General features: G+C 36.4%; 1 protein-coding gene and 1 long non-coding RNA gene across 4 annotated transcripts in view; one reads left to right on the top strand and one right to left on the bottom strand.

The window, feature by feature from the left end:
* Positions 1-4709: 4709 nt before the first annotated feature.
* On the bottom strand, positions 4710-13929 carry GMNC (geminin coiled-coil domain containing; the record flags this gene model as incomplete). The annotated part of the gene is made up of 4 exons (XM_015444830.4): positions 4710-8839; positions 10537-10653; positions 11992-12080; positions 13746-13929. Coding segments are annotated over 4 exons (1011 nt in total), but the record flags the coding sequence as incomplete, so codon positions are not given.
* Positions 13930-15887: 1958 nt separating this feature from the next.
* Positions 15888-23569, top strand: part of LOC135969591 (uncharacterized) — a 42630-nt gene continuing 34948 nt past the window's right edge. For 2 of the 3 annotated variants that reach the window (XR_010584863.2, XR_010584862.2), the window contains exons 1-2: positions 15888-16172; positions 16677-16811. This is a non-coding gene — a long non-coding RNA (uncharacterized lncRNA). Of the gene's footprint in view, positions 16173-16676; positions 16812-17700; positions 18926-23569 lie in introns of those variants that run through there. The other variant, XR_012430581.1, reaches the window with a different exon arrangement.

Here is a 23569-nt window from a genome sequence, read left to right as displayed (position 1 = left end):
TATCTGGCAGAAATAAAAATGCTGTTTTTTCCCACATATTGTGGACATATGTCTTGGTTTGGTGACAAAAACCTAGGGTTACATCTATTGCCCCAACGTAACTTCCAGTTTAGTATTTGTCACTCTAGAAATGTCATAGTTTGGACAATAAATTATATAGTTATGCTCCTGGTGTGATATATTTGTGGGATCTTTCTAGAGACCTGAAAAACTTCTACATAGCTTTACCTTGACCATTTCTCACAACTCCTTCTGCTAACTTCAGCTCACACTATCAGATGTCTAATCTACAGCCTCTTGCAGCTCAGATCATTGCCTGGGAGATGGGTGGGGAACATAAAGATGTCTCAAGTTTATTGAACAGAAGCTTCTGCTGAACTTCTGCAGTGCTTCATCAACCACAGTAATTATTTTGTGTTGAAAAATGTTGGGAATCCAGGTTACTCTGCTATCTCCTCTTTCATTGCGCTGACATCCAGGTCATGTTGCTGCAGCCCATGACTATATGAGGAAAAAAGATTACATTCCCTTTCTTGCCATCATTCCTCATCTTCACATGAATCTCTTGCATACCTCCATTTGCCTGCAAAGGAGAAGTTTCCTCCCCCTCTTCCTCTAATGGGGAAAGGGTTAGGACAGTTAGGATAGGCTCTTTTCTCATTGTGTGTTCCAGAAAGATGATGCCCATTACCGTGTACTCTCCCTAGTCCTCATGTTTTACGTGCAGCACTGTTAAGATCTTTACAGAAGTATAGGAATATCATGTTTAAAAAATGACCTATAATTTTGAAACAAAACTGGTGGATATGCATCAAGAACAGCCGGTAATTTTCATTACCTACATTCCCATAATTTTGTCTATAAAGGGTATGGCCGCCTCAGTCTTGAAAAATTGAAAACCTTTAAAAAGGACATCTATGAAAGTTGGATACCTTTAATAGTTACCATACTGATACCAGTGCCAATCAGCATGAAAACTGATGCTTTAAGGTTACAGATCACATATCTAAGCTATTGTCTTCACTCCTTTGGATTTGATATACACTGCTTCCCTTTTATTATTGATAAAACATTCATAGAAGCTGTATGTTTCCTTGTACAGAAGCTTCTGCTGCATTTCAAGAATATATACACCATTTTATAAAAATCCACCCTGCAGTCAACTGGAAAAGCTACCATTCTCTACATAGGCCCCACACATTGTGCTGCTGAGCTTTTTGTTCTACCTCTACCTCTACTTGTTGCAATTATAACTTTATAACCAATTAATGTTTCTCATATCATGCCATCAGTGAATCCTTTCCTAGTTTCCCTCCACTTACCAACTGGTAAACTCTTTGAAGACATGAACTATAGTACCTAGAACATAAAATTTCACTTTGAAGACAATAGGAAAACAGTGGGCATTTGTTGAATTGAATCAGTAAAAATATCTCTAACTGATTTAATAGTGTTGCATTTTATGAAATGTGAAGCTTTTCATTTGAGAATTAATTTGAAATGGATTTTTACTCTATATGAAGGCAAAGATTGAGGATATATGACAGAAATTTAACATACACACAGTCCTTAAAAATTATAAGATTATCTCAGAAAACTGGTAAACATATAGGGCAAACATTATTATCTCCATTTTACATGTGGATACACTGAATCTGAGAAAAGTTAAATTAATTTCCAAGATTGATAGTTATGAGTGGAGGAACCTACTTTTTCTACTGCAGTCTTTGTTTGTCCATAGTATCACTGCGCTGTACAAAAGGCAGTGGGAATCTCTGTGTTCTGATCAACTGACATAAATAAATCCTAATAATTACTATACATATTAAACGGTCTTCTAGAAGCCCATTTCAAGGTCATTGAAAGGATATTTCTATTCATCATCTAGGGCTATTCCCAGCCACCAGCCATTTTTACTCTTGTTGTTAACAGGATGGCTCCCAAAAACTTGATTCATCCTTTATCATTTCAAAAGGAAGCAGCATGCTGATTACAACTATTGTCGAAATTTGGAGGGAGAACAACAGGATGCGCTGGGTGGGACTAGTCATGGTTCTGAAAAACAATGGAAGAAAAGGCTAAGGCCCTGGCAATATGGTGCTCTAATTCCCCAAGGAGACTGAGATTCCTGGGGTGCGCACACAGCTCTATTCATGGGAGGGACCACCTGGCATTGTGCAGATGCCACTTCCAGGTTCCACCCAAGACTCCCTGTGGGCCAGGGGGTGGAAGAAGAAGAACTCTGTGGCTTCTGGAATATGGCACATCCTAGGAGAGCAAAATGAAAGGAAGGTGTGTGTTGCCTTTTGCCTGATTATAACAAGGGATTCTGAATTCTCAGTGCATACTCATTACAGAGCTTTTCTTGCTCTCAACTTCACAGCAACTGGAGGGCCCTGAGGGAATCTTTATAAAGCTCCTGAGGTAGTCGGGCCTTGTCCCTGAGGGGCTAGTCATTTGGGATTAAGGACTCTCTTGAAATGAGAAATTACCTAGAAATACCCTTCCTATGCCTTATTATTTCAGATTATAAACTTGGCGTAGAAATAAGAAACAACAACAAAAACATCAGTCATGTTCCTGAAAAGGTATCAATTAACCCCTGATTTCCAAAGTGTGAGGATAGACTGTCTCTAGTGTGTTAGAACGAGTCAGCTTATAAGTATGACTATTCACTGTGACTATTCACTGTTTCACTTTCCCTTTGAGTTATACTGAAAGGGAATGACAGTAAAGGGAGTAATGCTATTACTTGAACAGGTATAACATTTATTTTCTGTATTAAAGGAAGAAGAGAAAGACTTTCATAAGGATCATTTATACACTGCTACTTTAGGATTTAATATTAGTAGTGGTCATTGAGAAAGAGATTTATTTCCCTTCACTTTATTTGAATGTTTTTGTTTAAGAAGCATATTAATACTTTCGACCATGATAACCTACCTTTTCCATCCTACTCTCCTCATCCAAATTTCTGAAATGGGTTTCAATGTGTACACTTCTCTCTTTTGGAATGATGGAGGATGAATTAGGTCTCTTGTGAACAAGCCTGTTAGCAATAATGAGATTCTTCACACCAGAATATCCCTCTGTTGAAAGTAAGCAAAGGTTTAAGAGCTCCTCCATACTTTACACTGCTCTCTCTGAGGTTTGTAGTAGTCTCTAACAGTCTGTTGACTGTAAGCATATTTGTTAGTGCCAAATATTGTCATTATGTATGATAGTGATAGAGACAGGAGACAGCCAAGTGTCCCCAGTGAAACCCTGCCTTCAAGCCTAAAACAGCCTGAAGACTGAAAAACCGGACTGCTGGTTCTGGATGAAGCCTGCCCTTTCCCGACTGATTCTGTCTAAATAATGCCGACCTGGGCACTGGGAGGATGGGGAAGAGCCTGAAGAAGTTCCTGTCCGTTTGCAGGAGTGAGGATCCTGGCCTCTCCTGTTCCTGTGCGGTGACCTGGGATTTCAATATGTAAGGCAGGAAACCTGCCTGCAGGACTCTTTGCTGGAAGTTATTTTTCCTTTTTCCTTTTTGCCTAATAAATTCCACTCCTCACCCTTCTATGTGTCCGCGATCCTAATCTCTCCTACGGGTGTGACGAAAAACTGGTTGTAGCTGAACAAAGGAGAAAGTTCCGCAACAATAGCAGAAAGGGCATTAGACCTAACGTCAGCACCAGGGTTTATCTTGGGCCTCAACTATTATAATGTGGCCCATATCACACGTAGAACCAGTTTTCTCATCTTTAAAATAGAAATAAAGACATGAAACACATGGTGATAATATGTTTGAAATAACTTATATCAATTACATCCCTATTCAAGGATTATTTAAAATGAGTGAAGTCTATTCATAGTTTTCTCCAAGGAAAGAAAAGTACCACTGTAAGAAAACTAAATAAAATCCAGGTTATCCATGACTGATAACAAAATAATCTCCATGTAGAGAGAGGTTACTGCCCTGAGATGCAAGTTCCAAATCACTGTCTCTTGATATTAATCTTTCCCTGAGGAAAATATGGCTATATACCTATATAGTGGCCTCAAGATAATCCTGCTCAAAATTTTCATATGTGGATACCCTAATCTTTTCATAATTCCTCATGGTATAACTAAAATCAATCTGGAACATTTAACTGAGGCTTTGCTCATTGGAGGTGGAATTTCACAAAACTAGAGAATATTTATGAGATGTTGATTGCTATTTAAGCTCACAGACCTTATCCCATGTTGGTTTCTGTCACGCTTTTGTATGGTGAGTGTTATCCTAACACCATTTAATAATCTATTCCTAATCATAGCCTTGCTTGAAATCCCAAACCAGATTGCTGACATTTTTTGAGCACATAGATCCAACTATTCTGGAAATATAAACATCAGTGACGAGAGCAAATGATTCTCTTGCTTTGATTAAGCATGTTTGAATTATGTTCCTCTCATTTATAGCCAAGTTAGTTTTAACACATGTTTCATCTTTATATCCTCAGGTGAGCCTGACCCTGAGTCTGTATCTCAGCTGAGGCTGTATCTGTTGAATAAATACCTCCATTATTAATCATACTACTATTTCATACACTTGAAAATTGACATGCTTTTTCTTTCTGTGGCAAAATTTACAGAAGAAATGGATACAGAAAACTTTTTCTTGGTTTGTTGCTCCATTCACTAAAAAATGTTTCCAAAATAAGGGCCAAAACTAGGATTAAGTAAGTTTTTGTCATTATTTATTAGCTATAAATTCATTACAAAATTGATGCTTACATATCATTAGAAATATTTCAAATCATATAGAAATCATATTATTTAAAATATTAAGTGTTAAATTATATTTAACAATTGCAGGATATTCAATACAAGAATTAAAACTGGATGTCTGGTTATCTCTATAGAACAAAAAATATAGATAAAAATATGAAAAATAGGTTGAGAAACATACTCACACTATATATCTGTAGCTTGAAAACCAATTCTATTTGGTTTAGTGAAATATAAAGAAAAAATCAGAATTTAATATTTAATCTTATGTGAATCTTTTGGTAAACAAACACAGGTAAAATTATATACCCTGACCTTACAAGCACGATATAATATTTATCAAAAACTTATCACTGGATATATTAACGCTATACTTTTCTCCACATCTGTACTACAGGTGAGTTGTTAAATCCATTTGTCATACTTTCTTTAAAAAGTCATTGTCTTGAATTAAGTCAAACAGACAATTTCTTCCATTAATTCATATTGCTCCTTTTCCTCAGATTTTTCAAAATTAGAGGTTAGCATCACTGAAGTCTTGAATAGTCTCGTTTTTTAACATCACCTTCATAGCTGACGTTTAACAACATCCTTTTTTTCCAGATACTAGTGAGATACAAGTATGATTTATCTTTCAGATGGTCAGAGGACATTGGAAAATTTAACAAATTTAAAAAATCAGTACTGGATTCTAATTTTTATGTGTGGCTAGTTAAGAGAGTAGTGTATCCAGCAGGCACTGGACTCTAAGCCACTTAACATTTGAAAGCCTCATTAATGTACCCTAGAGAAGGCAAAGAACCATTAAGCCCTAAATGCTGAAGACATTAGTCTGACCATAGATATCATACAAAGAAATGCAAATACACAGGATTATGGTTACAAACCAGGAGAAGAAAATCTACTATTAGGGAATGTTAAGCATAATATATAAATAGTTATCACAATCACAAAAGACTTCATTTTTATTTCCCACTATCGCTTAAAATATGAACTGCGGTTTACTAGAGAGACATGGTGAAGCCATACAAGTAAAACATACACTCAGGTGAAAGAAATTTTTAATTTTCAAACATGAACAAAATGATTTTCTATACATAATTTAAATGGATATTAAATATTTAAAGACATGATTTCAAAAACATTTGGTAATTGTCTTCCATAGTATCATCCATGATATAAGCCAGGAAAACATCACATTTTATCCCAAATGTTCTGTAATATCTTTAAACTGGGCCAAAATTAAGTTTCACTTAAAAGCTATCAAAAGCTATGACATTTTGTGTGGTTTTGTTTTATAAACCAAATGCATTGTGCTAAGCCTGGGTGTATCCTCATGGTACTTAACACATGATAAGGCACGCAAGGAATGCAAAATAAATATTTGTTAACTGATACATTTCCTTTTACAGCTTGATTATCAGACTTTCAAAATTAGTTATATTACTTTCTCAATTCCTAGTGTACTAAAGTACAGTAATTCCAATTCTTAAATCTCTTATTCTAAAAAGAGACAAATTCCACCAACCAGGGGCACAGACACCAGAATGCAAAAGGCACAGTTATTTATTTTATTTTATTTTTTAGAAAATGGAATGTGTTCTACTTATTAAAGTACTCCAGAGAATAATATTAATTACTATATTGGATTTTCTTCATAAATTATTTTTAAAAGTGGGTGGTAACAAAATTTTATAACAGACTTTTGCTTACATCACCAAAATAAAGCAACAAGCAAACAGCAACAACAATGAAAAGCAGGTCTTTGTTACAAAGACTCCTAACCAACACACTTGACCTATGAGATATTGATTGTGCAAGATGACTTATTGAGATGTGGAAAAGAGAAAAATGAAAACAGGTTTCAACATGAAGGATTTCATCATTAATTGAAGTTTGTCTAAAAAACATAGGTGCACACACAGGATGTGTAAATTACTCTGGGAATGATAGGGGTCTTGAGAGATGGGAAAGAAGAAAACTAGCACAAGCACTAAAAATATATGGTTTCAAATTTAGAAATATGAAGTCCTTGATAGCAATATTTATATTCAATCTATCCACACTTATTTAAAAATTAACATGTATCTATTTTTAGATGCAAATTATTCTCACATAGTTAGACTGAGTTAACTGCAAAATGGGCTCTAGAAAAAGAGTACTGTGATCAGAGCAATGATTTCCAATGTTAACTTCAAACGACTTATATTTTTGAATTTTATTAATTGTACATAAAATTTACCCTACATAATATTCGCAGTGCCTATCCAAAGACTTCTCTTTAGTTTCTTCAATGACCTGAAATTGCCATGTTGGAGTAAATCTGATAGGACCTAGCCTCAATTCATAGAATATTAGTGATTATCTAGTCCAACTTCTGTATTCCACAGCTGGGAAACTGAACCTTCACAAAAGGGAAGTCGTTTTCTCAAAGTCATAACCGATGAGTAGGTCTAAGTCTCATGATGGTGGTCACAGTGCCTAAATTGCTTATATTTTATCACTATCACACAGCATAGTGCCTGGTACAAAGTAGGCATTAGGTATTCTACAGATATCTTGGGTGGACTAATCAATGAAAAAATAAATATGTGAATGAATGAATGAATGAGACAATGGCTGAGCTAGGTTAGTCTATTTTCAGCAATAAGAGTTTGTCAGCATCTGGGTAGTCGCAGACGATGACTAGATTTGTTACCACAGTCCCTCAAAATGTTCTTCTTGGAGTCATGTTGGTTAAAGAAACAATGCTGGGCACATATAGAAGCTGATACATCATGAGGCATTTAAAACTAATTTAAATTCTTTGTAATTTTAAAGTTTATCTGTGATATTGATTGTTAGTGAAGTTACAGTTGTTTTAAGAGACTTTGTCAATGCCACCATGGGGCACTGAACTTTTTGAATTGCCATGAACATAACAGTACACACATCCATATCATGTCTTCAGTAGTAGTGGTGATGGGCAAAGACACTTGTTCTACCCCACCCTCAGCTATTTGAACATGCAGTAGTAAGTACTTGAAGCAAAAATAGGGCTCATTCTAAAGGCAGTTTTCAGAAATGACAAAGGGAGAAAAGTAAAAGGGCTGTGAATATTTCAACTACTTAAAAGAGGAAAATCTGTTAAACTGGTTATAATTGGAAAAATGTATCTAGGTCTTAAAGGAATATAGAAGCAAATGGAAAATACCTCTTCAAGTATAGGGCAAAGGGAGGATGTCAATAGCAGGTATTGGTGTGTAAACAAGTCAAAATTAGGTGAAAGAAGCGCGGACATGTTTCATTATGGATTCTTGGAAGCCATTCCCTGCAGATTTAGGTGGGTAATTGAGAGTGACATTTAAAGTGGCAGGAGACCGTCTAAGCAATAGCTTCTGTATTCCACATAGTCAAATTCAAGTGCAAGAGAGGTCTTTGTAAACAGTTCATGGCAGTGCTTTGTGATAAAAAAGAGGGGTCACTAAGACTGCTTAGGGACCCAGGTAAACTTCCAGCCTCCCTCCTCATCTCGACGCACAAAGGCTTGTCCCTGGTGGAAGGAATGAGTTTTCACATTACAATGAGGGCTCAGGGATGTGGAAAATGCCATCTCTGTCTTGTTGGGTGACACATTAGCAGTATAGTAAGGAAGAGTATTCAGCCCCACTGGGGGATTTGAAAGTTGAGAAAGGCTGTGGAAATCTTCTCCATGAGTGGCAGTGCTGTGCAAGGGGGTTGTTGTGTCACCTCTATAGTCAGTTGGCATATCCTCTCTGGGGACATTTTTATAATCAACTGCATCATCCGGAAATTGGGAAAATGTGCTGGCGACTCTTCTGGGACGAGATGCGAGGGCACTGTAGTTAGCTGGTAAGGTGTCATCGATAGTGTCAAGGTCTTTTAACCCAAGTGTTTGAAGGACCCAGGGATCCACAGGGGGCCCAACTTGTCCTTCACAGTTAGCAAATTCACTAGAGAGGTTTCTTTTGGCGTTTTTGGGATGGGGAATCTCAGCAGGAGAGTATCTTTGTTCTTTGGATTTTCTCTTCCCCTTCCTGAATTTTCCACATGCTTTGGAGAACTCATCAGATGAGAGCAATTTCTAGGGAAGTGATATTTGAAAGTTATACTTTTTTCATATATTTACTAGTTAACTAAATTATTTCGAAAAAAATGATTAAGTTTCTCTTCACACACAAGTAAGATGGATTGGATTAGCTTGTTTGTAAAGTAAAATCTGTGATGACAAATTACTGCCTATAAACTCTAAATCATATTTTTTGCTCAGTTTTCTTAAATGTTGAAAGGACCAGATGGTATTTTTAAGATTTCAGCACAGGCAAGTTATTATTATAACAATAATAGCACTTTCACTTATTAAGCTATCATTTATAAATAAACAATCATTTTTAAAATAAATACTATAAATAACATTTATATTTATTTATAAATACTATAAATAACATTTATATTTATTTATAAATATTATAAATTATATTTATATCTATATTATTTATAAATTTATATAAGTAAATATAAATTTATATGAATAATATTTATATTTATTTATAAATAATATATTTATCATTTACAAATAAACTATCACTGACTATAATTTATAAATCACTGATTATATGTATTATCTCATTGGATATAGATGTTATTAAAATCTTCATTAATGAGGAAACTAAGGCACAGACATATTAATGGCTTGCTGAGAATGATTTAGCTTGGACATAAACCTAAGTCACCCCAATCTAGACAGATCCTCTGATTAAACACTATACAACACTGCTTCTTCTTATTTCATTAACTTTCAAAGCACTTCTGAGATATTAAATTATTCTAAATCTTGGAAAATAATTAAGAGCGACAGATCAAACTGCCTAGTTATTATCACTTAATAATATAATAAGTGTCCTTTTATGGAATGGTGGCTGGAGTCAGGAGCCCAGGCAAATAACCAAGATGTATTCTCTTTTTAACAAAGGCAACTGAATTGTAAAGAAATCAAATCTAGTGTCTTCTGTTCTCCGAACTGCTCTATTTAGTAACAGTAGCAAGAAGCATCATCAATTTACACCAAATAATATCAAATAATGTAGCTTGTCTAGAAGTACAGAAGAGATTGATGATGAAAGCATTAATGATAACATAATGGCAAATAGATAATAAAAAATTGAAAGGCAAAGAACTGAGCATGAACAGAAAAAGACTATAGGCAAGTTATTTATCCTTGAGTTAGAAATAGCTCATTTTAAAAGTGGAGAAAAAAATGTGAATTAAATGATAAGGTAATTGTATACGCCTAATGTAATTTGTAAATGCCAAATCAAGAGATTTGGACTCCGGCAATATTCACAGCATTTTAGATCTAGCAGAATTTTTAAAGGACCTTTTAGACCATCCATTACAGATGAAGTGAAGTGAGGATCTAAGTAAGAATGATTTGCCTAAAGTCAAACAGATTATTAAAAGAACTGAGTGTCTTTTAGATCTGCATACCAGTATTCCATCCATCTAATTCTGCCTTTTGATTAACCCTGATTGTCTAAGCAACCCCCACCCCCGACTAGCATTTGATTTTTAAGCAACTTCTTTTGTAATATATGACTGACACCTGAGGTACTTCAGAGAAATGATAGATAAAAATTATTGTGAAACAGCCATATTTCCTTAAGAAAAATCATCTATCTCATAAATGCATATCAAGATACCCTGTTTAATCAAGGAGTTTGACATAAATCATTTCCTTTCTCAAATCACTGCTTTGTTCTTATAAAGTAGATACACACATACCTTGGCCTTTTCTTCAAGACATTTAACCAAAGCAGAATTCAGGTATTGTCTGAGGTGATTATTCTCTTCATGTAACCTAGCGAGTTCTTCTTCCTTCTGCACCAGGGTATCTTGCAGCTACAAAAAGCAGACAGTGGTGAAGGCTGCTCCACTGTACTGACTCTGTAACCTTATAGTAATGCCACTGCTCCTTGACTTGACTAGTGTTTGTTGTGTGAGCACGAGCACGGGGAGCCCTCATCCTGAGAGGCCTAAATTAAATCTACGTTCCCCTAACGCCCAGTTGTTCAGCTTTGTGCTCTGAATTCTCATTCATTGCAAAGTGTTTGGAGAGATTATAATACTTTTAAACTTGTAATCACAAGGGAATCAGGTAGATATGAAGGAAAATGAGCCGCAGGCTACTGTTTAAATACAGAAGATGATGTTTAGGAAGATGTGGCTGGACTCCTTCCTTGCACTTTTAAATAAATAAATAAATAAATAAATAAATAAATAAATAAAGAGGTGGGTCGGCTTTTTTCAGCCTCAAATTGCCCTGTCTGTATGTCCACAAGATTAAATTAAATATAGAAAATGATGCCTTGCATGTTTAAATAAATAAATAAATAACAGAGGTGGGTTGGCTTCTTTCAGCCTCAGATTGATCTGTCTGTATGTCCACTAGATTAAATTAAATATCAAAAATGATGTTTAGGAAGATTTTGCTGGACTCCTACCTTGCAGGTTTAAATAAATAAATAAAAACAGAGGTGGGTCGGCTTCTTTTAGCCTCAGATAGATCTATCTCTATGTCCACTAGATTAAATTACCCTTCGGGGCAAAACTAACACAACATGAAAAAAGCAATCTTAGGAAAATATTTTATAATCATTCTCTTCTCCAAGTATTAGCAAGATTTTGCTGGACTCCTCCCTTGCATGTTTAAATAAATAAAAAATAAAAACAGAGGTGGGTTGGCTTCTTTCAGCCTCAGATTGATCTGTCTGTATGTCCACGAGATTAAATTACCCTTCAGGGGCAAAACTAACAGAACATGAAAAAAGCAATCTTAGGAAAATATTTTATAATCATTATCTCTTCTCCAAGTATTAGCGATGTTATGGTTTAAAAATACTGTCACACTCATTATATCATTTGATCTTTTCAAATTCCCTCTGAGATAGGCAGCACAAGGATTACAATTCCATAAATGAGGAAAAGGCAAAGGATTCAAGGTCATATGGCTAAAATGTGTAAAGTGGGAGCTTGACTGCAGGCCTTTCTAGAGTGTCTTGGTGGTTTTTCTTTTCTCTGACATTGATCATCTAACTTTGATCTCTCTGTGGACACACAGTCACTTTAGTTCTAAACTGAGTCAGCATGAATTTCAAAAGGGAAAAGAAGCAAGATATTAACGGTGGGGAACGGATCACGCAGAACACGACCAGTCTCAACGCTCTGACTTACACATACCTGCTTGTTTCTGTAGAGCTGAGAGGAAAGCTGAGCCTCTTCCCATGAGCACAAGTCCGGAAGAGAAAAATTTGAGTCACTGAATGAATCTGTGAAAATACAAATAGATAACTGAGAAAATAGTCTTGTAGTTTCTGTGTAATAAAGAAACTTATCAAATCAAATCAGAAAGTTTAGTAGGTTCAATTATTTTTCTTAAACAGCTATTGCTGCCATACAGGAAAACAAGACATTTAAAGTTTTTCAGAAAAGGCAAGCAAGCTGAGAGAAACAAATATTTATACACTGGATCACATAGCAGTTAAAGACGTAAATTTTTATAAGCAGGAAGGGGTCACATTCTCGCCTAATTTATGTATTCCTGCTGGATAAATTAATAAAGACTGTCCAGTTTTGTCATTAATTTATGCACATATTACTGATCTCCCCTAAACTCGGCATAACATTGCAATTCCATTATGTTTTTCTAGTTTTTATCTTGCTTTCTAAGCTCGAGCACTTGATAATATATTGTTTGGCTCTATAATTAAATTCTAATCTGTAATGCTACTAGTTTCTCTGCCTGTCTGCCTGCCTGTTTTAATCTAACGGACTGTATTTATTTGGAATTTTATGTGGTAGCACTTTCTACTTTAAAACTATTTGGACCTTGCTTCTTTGAAGATCTTAATGAAAATCTCAAAACTGTGCCCAGACCTTATCTGTTTCAACTATTTTAATCTGTATATTTTATAAATTATTTTTTCAGAGTGGCTTTTCCCCCCATATTTGACAGTTAGCTCTATCTATCAATAAAAAACTATGGGCATACTAACCGGGTTTACTTTTACTTTCTTTTCTTCATCTAGTATAGTTTTGACTCTTGCCCTTCTCTGGTTATACTGTGGATACTGAAATATTTTTGATTAAAGTGAAATGATGAGTAAGGAGATAGGAATAAAACGGCATAAGTAGTTTGGGTTCACACTCTTGGGCATTTTGTTTTTACTGTTGCTTGTAGTGGAAAGTTAATACTCAACAACATCCTCTGTGACATTTAAGCGTGCTTTTAATTTTTTCAGTTCCTTTGTTTGTGTCTTTTTAAAAAATAAAACGAATCATGTGGCAGAACCAATGGTATGGATATTTAATTCTAGGGTGTCTGAGAATTATTTAAGAAACCGGAGTGTTTAACACAGACATTTCTTTAATACTTATAAATATTGCTCACATGCCACAGATCAAAATTAATATGTCATTTTATGTCAATGCTATACTTCTCTCCAAAGTTGAAGCTTTTTTTGTGTGTAAAAGGGAATCCTTTTTCCACTTCTAACACACTATCCATGGAACTTCCTCTATGAAATAAAAATTAAGCTAGAATTCCTTGCTTTTCTCTCAAACTCAGGGAAACTTTCCTGAATTCCAAAAGAAGTGTTCCGACTGGTATCCTCATTCCAAAGACATTCTGCTGGTGTGTTGTTTATAAAACCTTGATCCAGACTCACACTCCCACAGTGAGATAGGACTCTCCAAGAACTATAAAGTGTAGGGAGAAATACATGCTATCCGGTGGGCAAGGTAAAGAATCCCATTTTCACCATTTGGCAAGTGTAAAACAGCAGGCTTTCTGACTGTAAAAATCAGGAGTCCTTGGGTTTACGTAACTTTTCCATATCGTCCCTTATTCTAGAGTCCTAGCCCATGATGCTCTGTAGCCACGGGTATGGAAAAGAGCTCCAGATCTGTCAGGGAAGCAGAAGAGCAGAACTTACCCTGTGCCTGTGGTGCTTGTTGGAGCTCTCTGTTGTCCAGGAGACCAGCAGCCCAGAAAGAGACCCAAGTCTCCGTGGAAACGTCAACACTAGATTCTGACGTTGTAGTGGAATACGGGCAATTATAGCTCTGGCCTCCTACAAAGTACTGGTCTTGGCAAGGCAGAATGGTGTTCTGTGAAATTCAGAATGGGGGGAGTGCAGGGTCCCAGGAGATGGGGTGATGGAGATTTAAAAGGGGGAAAGGGTGGGAGAAGTACCGAAATTATATGCAGTGAAATATAAAGAAAAAAAATCAGAAAAGGTGTTAAGTATAGATCCATATTAATTTTGGGGTGGTCAAATTACAATTACTAAAAGGGAATGAGTTTCTTGGTTTACCCAGAATTTCCCTTAAGCCCTTTGATGAAAAGAGCAGACTAGCATTGAATGGGTAAAATTTGTACATATCCAGAAGGATTCTCTGTTGCAACGTCCAGCTCATCTAATAGTCTACCCAAGATCTAAAAAAAGGGAATTCTACTTAATGATGCAAAAACATAAGAACTATTTGGTTCTTTCTAGCAAATACCTTAATTATATTTCTAAAACTCCTGAAGGACAAAGAACGCAGAATGCTAAAGCTGAAATGGATATGACATAATATAGACTAACCTCTTCATTTTTGTTTCTGAATTATACTTGCCTCATTCCTTCCTTTCTCTTCCCTCTGACCTAACATGCTGCTGGCTCAGTCTATGTATGTATGTATGTATGTATGTATGTATGTATCTATCTATCTATCTATCTATCTATCTATCTATCTATCTATCTATCTATCTATCTATCTATCTCTGTCCCAGAGATAATTAAAACATTTTGCTCCCAACACTAGGCACAGGAGCATAAAGTCACTCCAAGTAAACATATAATCAAAGCTGAAAGAAGTTTGTTAGCAAAGACAGCAAGCTCTAGTTCTGCCCATCACTAGGGCTCATGCTCCTCCAAAGTTATCTTGTCACTAACTGGCATGTATTCTCCACTGTGTTCTGATCCAGTGAACACTCTCCTGCCCTCCACTTCTTGAACCTCAGACACACAGTCTTTCCAAATGTCCAGGCAGGGGCAGGTATGCAGCCTTCCTGGGTGAATTGGTACAACACCAAATTTAAATTATCTGTCAATGCTTAATCAGGTAAAAACCATTCATTTTAGCAGAGCCCAGCTTTGGAAAAACTCTTTTTGACTACTACAGAGCTTCTCTGGGCATTAACGTAAACAGAGAGAAAACAAATAAGAAGAAGAAAGAGAAAAAAAAGTTAAGTCGATTCAATCACACTTTGTTAATGTTCTCAGTAATTTAAGTTTTGAAAAATTCCAGTTCTGAAGCAAGTCCAGCTTGGGCAGTGCAGACCAAAGAAATTCAGCCAAAAGTTTATCAAGTGCAATTTTCTTTTATTATAAAAGCGTGTTTGCAGACTCCTTCCCTGAGATTTTTTTTTTTTTAAAATCAGAGCTAAGCTATTATGCAATTGATACCTGAGAAGAAAACAAACCCCAAATATCCCTAGACAAGTTCATGTCCAAGTGTCTGCAAATATATGCATAATCTAGAGGAAGAGGTGGAAATGAAAAGAGAGTGCAGGGGGAGGAGGAAGTTGGGGAGAAAGTAAGGAAAGTAGTAATAACAGAGGGAGGGAGAGAGAAGAGAGGAGAGAGAGAGGAGAGGGAGAGAGGGCGAGAGAGAGAGAGAGAGAGAGAGAGAAAGCAGATAGAGGATACGAAAAGAGAGGGCAGCAGAGAGGATCTGTTTTAATTGGTGGGTAGCAGAGAAATCTTGCTCCCAAGGTGGAATAAATTCTAAATGCAAAGCTCATTAACTTCCAGAGACCCAAGTTTGCCAGCGGACTAGCTAACGCCAGTTCCTCACTTACCATCTTGCAGTGGAAGAAAGCGCTGCAGAAACTGAGCCCACTCAAGTTTTCAGGAAAACCAGTGGGAAGCTTTAAATGAGACTGAGGGGAGGAGCTAGGAGAGGCGAGTTCTAATCTGCGGGAGCTCCCGGTGACGCCCAGAGCTCCCGGCGAGCGCCGCTCTCTGATTTGGTGAGAGGCTGTCAAACTGGTGACGTGAGCCAGGAGTCACCCAGCAGAGGACAAAGTCACTCGCGCTCTGGGCGACCACCGCGCCGGGACCAGGGACCTGCCGAGCTGGCCACCGGCCGTGGGGCAAAGGCAGGACCTCCGGCCCTCCGCCTCCGGCGGCGCTGCTTCAAACCCGGCCCCAGTGTGGACTTGCCGCGGGCGGGGAGACGGGCAGCGGAGGCTGGCGGCGACCCCGGAGCCGGTACCTACGCTAGGGCCGGGCTCCCTCCCGCTCCACGCGCGGGGCGGGACAGGGCCGAGCCGGGCCGGGCGGGAAGATGGTCCGGGTGTGTCTGGACGTAGGGTAAGAAAATCCCAAACCGGCATCACAGGGATCAAGGGAGCCTTTAGGGAAGCCCATCTAACTAGCCCCAGAGTTAGTATGGTTCCTGGGTGTTTTTTTCTGGCTACGCGATAGCAATATTAACTTGCTTTATGAGGTTGTCAGTTGACTTTTTTTTTTTTTTTTTTTTTCCTATTGGGTGTGTCTTACTTTCCCCTATTTCTGAAATGAGTGTTAAACGTGGAGGTGATACATATCCATTCTGGAATGTAAGCTTCACTAGAATAACAATTCCTGTTTATTTTGTTCCCTGCTGTCTCCAAAATACCAGGAGCACTTTCTCACCTGTAATAAGTGCTCAACAAAGATTTGTGAAAATAATTAAGCTACAAATTTATTGTCGTTTTGTATTGTACCTTTCTTCACATTATAATAAATGATTATAATTAAGAACACTTGGTATATGTTAATATCTTTCAATTAAAGAATTTGATTTCCTCTGTCTTTTACCTTTTATTCTCACAGTTCCTATTGTGTTACATCGAGAGGAGAAAGAGGAGTAGCACCATCTTTAAAACCACTTAGCCACCACTAATAGCCAACTTTTATTTCAACTTCCTAAAATAATAGATACAAAGCAATTTACATTAACCCTGGGAGGTAAGTACTCTTATTGTCTGGTTTAACAGGTTGACCGATGAAGCACTAACATTAAGACATTTCACCAATGGTTATACAATTAAGAAGTATCAGACGTGGGATTCGAACCCAAACTGGCTGAAGCATCCATGCTCCTAGCTCCATGCATGTGGTGTCTGACCTACCTTGGCTTATGTCCACTGCACATTATAGACATTTATGTAATGGTTATTGTTATGGGTGGGTTGTTTCCCCAAATTCATATGTGGAATCCCTAACCCCAAAGTTACTGTAAATGGAGGTAAGGCCTTTAAAGAGGTAATTAAGTCTAAATAAAGTCATACGTGAGACCCTAACACAGTAAGACTGGTGCCCTTATAAGGGACACCAGGGGTGGCACACACAAAGTCAAGGCCATGTGGGGGAACAGTGGGAAGGCACCCGTCCATCTCTAAGCCAAGAGGAGAAGCCTCAGGGGAAACCAACAACCCTGCCAACACCGTGCTCTTGAAATTTCAGCCTCCAGAATAGTTTTTCCCAAAATAAATTCTTGTTCAAGCTATCCCGTCTATGGTATTTTGTTATGGTAAGCCCAGCAAACTAACCCCAGACAAGGAGGAGGAATTGAGAACACTTCTGATCCTGTTCTGCACAGCTCTTTCTCTACAATAGTTTCGACTGTTATTTATTTTTCCTTGAACTATGCTTATGACCCACAGCACTTAGCAAGGTGGTTAGCACACAGCAGATACTTAAGTGCTCTGTGTCCAAATTTAAGAAAAGAATAGATGATGAAGAGGAAGAAGGTGCCAGACTTGTTTGGGCCCTTTCCTCTTGTTCCAATACTGTTTATTTGCAAGGTTTTCTTTTTTTGTTTTTTTGACGAAGTCTCGCTCTGTCCTCTCACCAGGCTGGAGTGCAGTGGCACGATCTCAGCTCACTGCAACCTCCGCCTCCGAGGCTCAAGCGATTCTCCTATTTGTAAGCATTTTTTAAGTGAACAGTACCAGGTTTGGGTGTCACCGCCTGGAAAATAGGTGAACCGGCCTATTCTACATGGACTCATTTCAGAGAGTGACGTGAGTGAGTGGGCCCCTCTCTGCCCTCACTGTATATTGGGCAAGATGCACTGGCAGTACCACCCTGACATCAGAAGAGGAAACTGATCAAAACCCACTTGAGTTGTAAGAATCAGCGATTTTGTTCAGGGCAAAGAACTCATGTTTGTAGTTCTCCCAACACAGAGTCTGTCTGGCAAAACCCCAGTTAGTTTTGTAATGAGCACCAGGAGCAGAAAAAGGAGGATCCAGCTGTTTTACTTTTTTAGAAGCTGTCACAAATCAGGCATGAGCCTCTGAGAGATACAATTTCTTGGGCCTGAAAATGATACAAAATGGGCAATTGAGCAAATACAGTATGAAAACAAAAACCATAGGCTTTCGATCCAAATATACCTGGATTCCAATTTCTTCTCTACTCTCTGAAATTGAATCACCTGGAATTATATTAGCAAAGACCCTAAATCCTCAGTTAACTCATCTGGCAAATTAGGAATGCAATACATACCTGAAAGGTTTATTAAAAAGCTTACCACTAATGCTTATAAAATTACTATTTTACTGCCTAAATTATGTGTTCATTATAGTAGCTATTCTTACTATTAGATATAGGGAATTCTGCCTTTGATCATGTGCATGCTGCCGTGCTTTTTTGTTGTTGTTGTTAAAAGTAACTATAAATGAAAGGTACATTTGTAAAATAAGGGTTTTTTTTTGTTTTTTTGTTTTTTTGTTTTTTTTTTTTAGGGCTAGACATAGTTTTCAAGAGTCTTTGATTACCTTTAAGCACACAAGTGTTTTACAAATCATTAACTACTTCAGCTTAGTAGAAGTGGGAGTATAGATAGTGATTCAGAAACCCTGAAGTTAAACAGTGAAGAAGTGTTAACAACTGAACATAAATCAGAAGATAAACCTTCCTTAAAACCATAACAGATGGAAAATATTTTAAATTCTGAAAGTTTGATTTATGTACATCTTTTTACTTAAGATCTACTGCTTAAGTATAAGCCTTATTATTATTGTTGGTTTGACAGTTTTTTCTGAAAAGTGCGTCAAGTAAACAATCATGTGAAATCTTTTGGCAGTTTTGTTTTCATATGTATGGATGAAGTGCCTCTTTCTTAGTGTGTAGATGTAACCCATATAGATGATTTTCTTCTACCAACAATAAGATCGGTTAAATACTGCCTTTTGCATTGTGTCTAAAGGGGTGGTGTTAAGGGGGAGGTGACTAATAACAACCTAGTTGTTGAGTCATCATACTGCCCCCTGCCAGGGCAAAACTATATTAAAAGAAAATAGGAGGTAATTTGACCTGCACACAAACCAAGTCTGCAGACAGGAAAGGGTAGAGTGTGATCAGAGGTGGACTGAGGAGATAAATAGATTGGCATATGGACTGTTCTTTCATTTCACCCCTGGAGAACTTTATTTGATTACCCATTACTGGATTCTGTAGCAAATATAATAAAGAACAATTTTTAATTTCTCTTTACAAACATGGCTTTCTCTCATAGCTTCAATAGCTGAAACTCCAGGCAAAAAACAAAAACAAAAACAAAAAAACAAACAAAAAAACACAGCATTTCTGTTTTCACTTGTAGGTGAAGAAAAATGTATCCTTAGAGAAAATTCAGTGCAGTAGATGGTTTTCATTGGAAGATTTAGCATTTGCATTGTTTAAAATATCTGGAGAACCATGACAGATTCAGTTTGTTAACCCATAGTTATTAAATTTACCCCACCAAAGTGATGTGCAGAAATCAATCATGCTGATATTGATAGAGACTTGCCTACTACCTACTACTACCTGCAAGTAACATAGCTTTCGGATAGCCTTCATATATGTAATTATTTATGCAGTGGTAACAAACTGTTTCTACATGAACAAAAGCCATGAAAGAGCAAGGCAACTGTTAATTCTGGCAATAGAAAAAGTCAGGAAAATGATATTAGGTTATTAGCCAGGAAAGAGAAAGACCTTAGGTAACTTAAAAAGTGACATCTTCCATTTGGGCGTAATTCAGATTAGCTCTCTATGGAAATGTGATGTGTGTATGTGGAGATTTATAATATTGTTTTATTGGATGTTTCAGTGAGAATGCATTTTAATAGCTTTAAAACTATCTGGTCCTTTATTTATTGACTCATTAAGTGATTGCTTAATTTTTTCAGTTATATTTTATGGCATTTTATTAAGGAAAATGACATACTATAGTGATATTCACAACTTTCAAGATTCTCAGTCTAAGGGTATATATTTTAAATATCACCTATCTACTTTATATTTTTCTGGAAAATGGATACAGATCTATATTCATTGAGCAAAATTAAGCAAACCTTTACTGTAGTTGGTAGCATTGCTTTATGGCTTTTCTCGTAAGATAACACTTCAAAATAATACTTGCAGACAAGCTGGAGTAAATAGTTGAGGATTTTCCTGCCTGTTGACAGCCGTGTGAATCCCCTAAATCTTACCAGGCCCGCCCCAAGGACAGGAAGAAACAGTATATCAAAGGCCTGTAATCTACTCTGCCTCACTGCATCAGTTGGGAAGCTCTTCTCTGTATAATATAACCTATCTGGCCAGACTGGAAGAAAACAATCTCAATACGACTATGAATATACATACAAAACAGTAAAATTTAGTTTGTATTGCCACAAGGTTAAAGATGTGGAAATGGAAATAAAATAAAATAAAACAAATACAGTTCCGCTTCCCTCACTTTATCCCAACTGCATTAGAAAATAATTAAAATAAGGCCAAGCCTGGTGGCTCATGCCTGTAATCCCAGCACTTTGGGAGGCCAAAGTTGGCAGACCACTTGAGAACAGGAGTTCAAGACCAGCTTGGACAACATAGTGAAATCCCATCTCTACAAAAAAATTTTAAATATTAGCCAAGTATGGTGAGGCACACCTGTACTTCTGGCTACTTAGGAGGCTGAGGTGGGAGGATCACTTGAGCCCAGGAGTTTGAAGTTACAGTGAGTTATGATTGTGCCATTGCACTCCAGCCTGGGCAACAGAGCAAGACCCTTCCTCTAAATAATGATAATAGTAGTTGTCATAATTAATATACATCAGAGGTATGCTAGTCCAATTATAATTTGAAATAAAATGAATTTCTGCTTCCGGAGCACCAGTATTTCCACAAAGTTGGTTTTAGTGCTTTCATTGCTCATGAAATCATCTTAGGGATTTTTGATGGACAGATGAATGGATAGATTACTGACAAAGCATTAAACGTCTGAAAGGTACATTGGCACTGGACATGTCATCCAATTTTATTCTGAAGATAACAGAAATGAAAGGGTTACTGCCTAGTTTCTTTAAAAAACAAACAAAAAAAAAACTTTTAAGAGTATAATAGAAAAACAGGACAACTGGGACCTAGTTCGTCTAGCCCTGAAATTGTCAGAGAAACTGAAAAAAATGTAACTTCTCTCATGAAAAGAAGACAAAGAAATACATTTAAATATAAAATGTTAAGCTATACTGAAGCTATAGTTTCATGTTTTTCAATCTATAAAATCTATGAAGTATTAACTGAATTTTAATTAACCTAATAATTTGTGGCAAAATTATCTGATTTACCGACTAAAACAAATAAATTTACTTCAAAATTGTATTAGATTAGTGAAACTTGATAATATCTCTGTTTTCTACATTTATTTTTCACAAAATGAAAGCATAATGCCAACCTGTAGCCAGAGGAAGTGTTTGTATATTCTAAAACAATATTAGAAAAATATATGATTGCTGTGAAATTCATAATGCTAAATGTCATTAAGATGAATAAAAGTATCATAATACAGTACTCTGTCAACAATAAAGTAAAACTCCAGAAAGCTCTATGATGTTAGATAAAGAGGGCCATGATGAAAACAGTACATATAATCCTTTTGTTTTCTTTATCCAACCGGAAGCTTTTCTGTGGCCACCTTTGGAACAGCGGTATTAGCACTGCATAACCAACTCATAGCGAATAATGTTAAACTAACAAATGCATTTCAACAGCTTCATTTATAGATAAGATGGCCTCCAAAGACAGGCAAGCAAATTGACTAAGCTCTTTAAAAAATGGTTTATTGCCCTAGAACACAATTGGGAAAAACTCAAATTGCACATTATAGAATTGCGTATTTTAAAACATTTCTATTAGCTGTTATTTTTGTGTATTCTTTAGTATCAATTTACACGTATCACAATATGTATAAATATATGTGCTTATACATTTGCATGTATACATGTGCATGTATATGGAGTAATCAGTGAAGTTCACTGCCTTGAAATACATACAGATGGAAGCGTACAGATGTTGGGAAACGAAGACTACTCTCCGCACCTAATTTTCCTATAAAGGGCCAACAATTCCTAGGAGAACAGATTTATTTCATTGGCGAGATTGAAAGAAGAAAAGGAACAATTTGTTTCCCATTTTAATGTAATCGTCTACACGGCACATGCTTTCTCTGCTTCTCCTGAGGAAAGCTTACAGAGTAGGCTCTGTCCCAACTGCAGTTGTGTGTGGCCACCCAGTGTCTCCATAATAAAGTGAGTAAATCTATTTCTATTCAGAAATGCATATTAGGTAGCCTATTAAAACTGTGTGTGTGTGTATATGTATACATGCAGTATATGTGTATATATATACACACACACATATATGTAGTATAGTATATAAAGTATATGTGTAAAATATATGTTCTGGTAACTATAGTTACATATGTTATAGTAACCACATATGCAATGGTCCTGATACATACATCAGAAACGAAAGCAGTGGTGAATAATAGGGCTGGAGTGACAGGTTAAGACTAGGTCACACAGGTGCTATGCTCTATCCTATGAGCAATGGAAAGTTAGTGAAGGGTTTTTAACTAGGTGTGCAAAGGCAGATTTGTTTTCAAAGCATCAAATAATTGGTGAAATAATGGTCTTTCAGATAAATACGAGAGTCTACAAAATTGAGGCATTTTCTCCAATCAAGTACTTCGGACAATACAGGTTCCCATATGCTTCTGCAGAGCCAGCTCTCATTTGCAGTAACTGTGTGTGTGTATATATATATTTAGTAGGCTATCTTATATGCATATGTGTGTGTGTACATAGTTTTAGCAGGCTACCTAATATGTAGTTATAGATATGTTGTGTTTTACAGTCAAGCTTTTTTTCAATGATAAAGATAATTTTATTCCCAAGTATCTGTCTTTTGTGTCCATTGCTTGTTTCTTAGCTCAGGAGAGAAGTAAGTGCTATGAGTGTGGGTTTTTTTGTGTGTGTGTTTGTATATATCTTTCTTTATATATGAAGAATCATATATTTTGTCATAAAACAAAATAATCAAGAGAAGAAACATACATATAACATTCACCCATACGCAAATATATTTCAAAACTTTAAAATATTCATATCCTTTAAGCCAGTAAGCACAAAATAATTTATAAAATTACAAAAATAATACATTTCAGCAAAAATAGTGTAAAACTTTGTTTATTACATCATTATGCTGAATATTTGTGAACATTTAAAAATGTTCAATAAGAAACTGGTTAAATAAATTACAATATATCCATAGTATAGATTGTGTATTTACAGAAAATCTTTTTGAAAAAAATTAAAGACATAGAAAAATGACATTGTTACTTATATTAGAATGTATGCAAGTATATTCATACATATTACAAAGCAAAGGGAAAATATACCAACATGTTA

This window comes from Macaca fascicularis, chromosome 2, assembly GCF_037993035.2.
Source record: "Macaca fascicularis isolate 582-1 chromosome 2, T2T-MFA8v1.1".
In the NCBI taxonomy this organism is placed as follows: domain Eukaryota; kingdom Metazoa; phylum Chordata; class Mammalia; order Primates; family Cercopithecidae; genus Macaca; species Macaca fascicularis.
The sequence above is the reverse complement of the archived record's forward strand: the minus strand, read 5'-3'. Positions and strand labels throughout refer to the sequence as shown.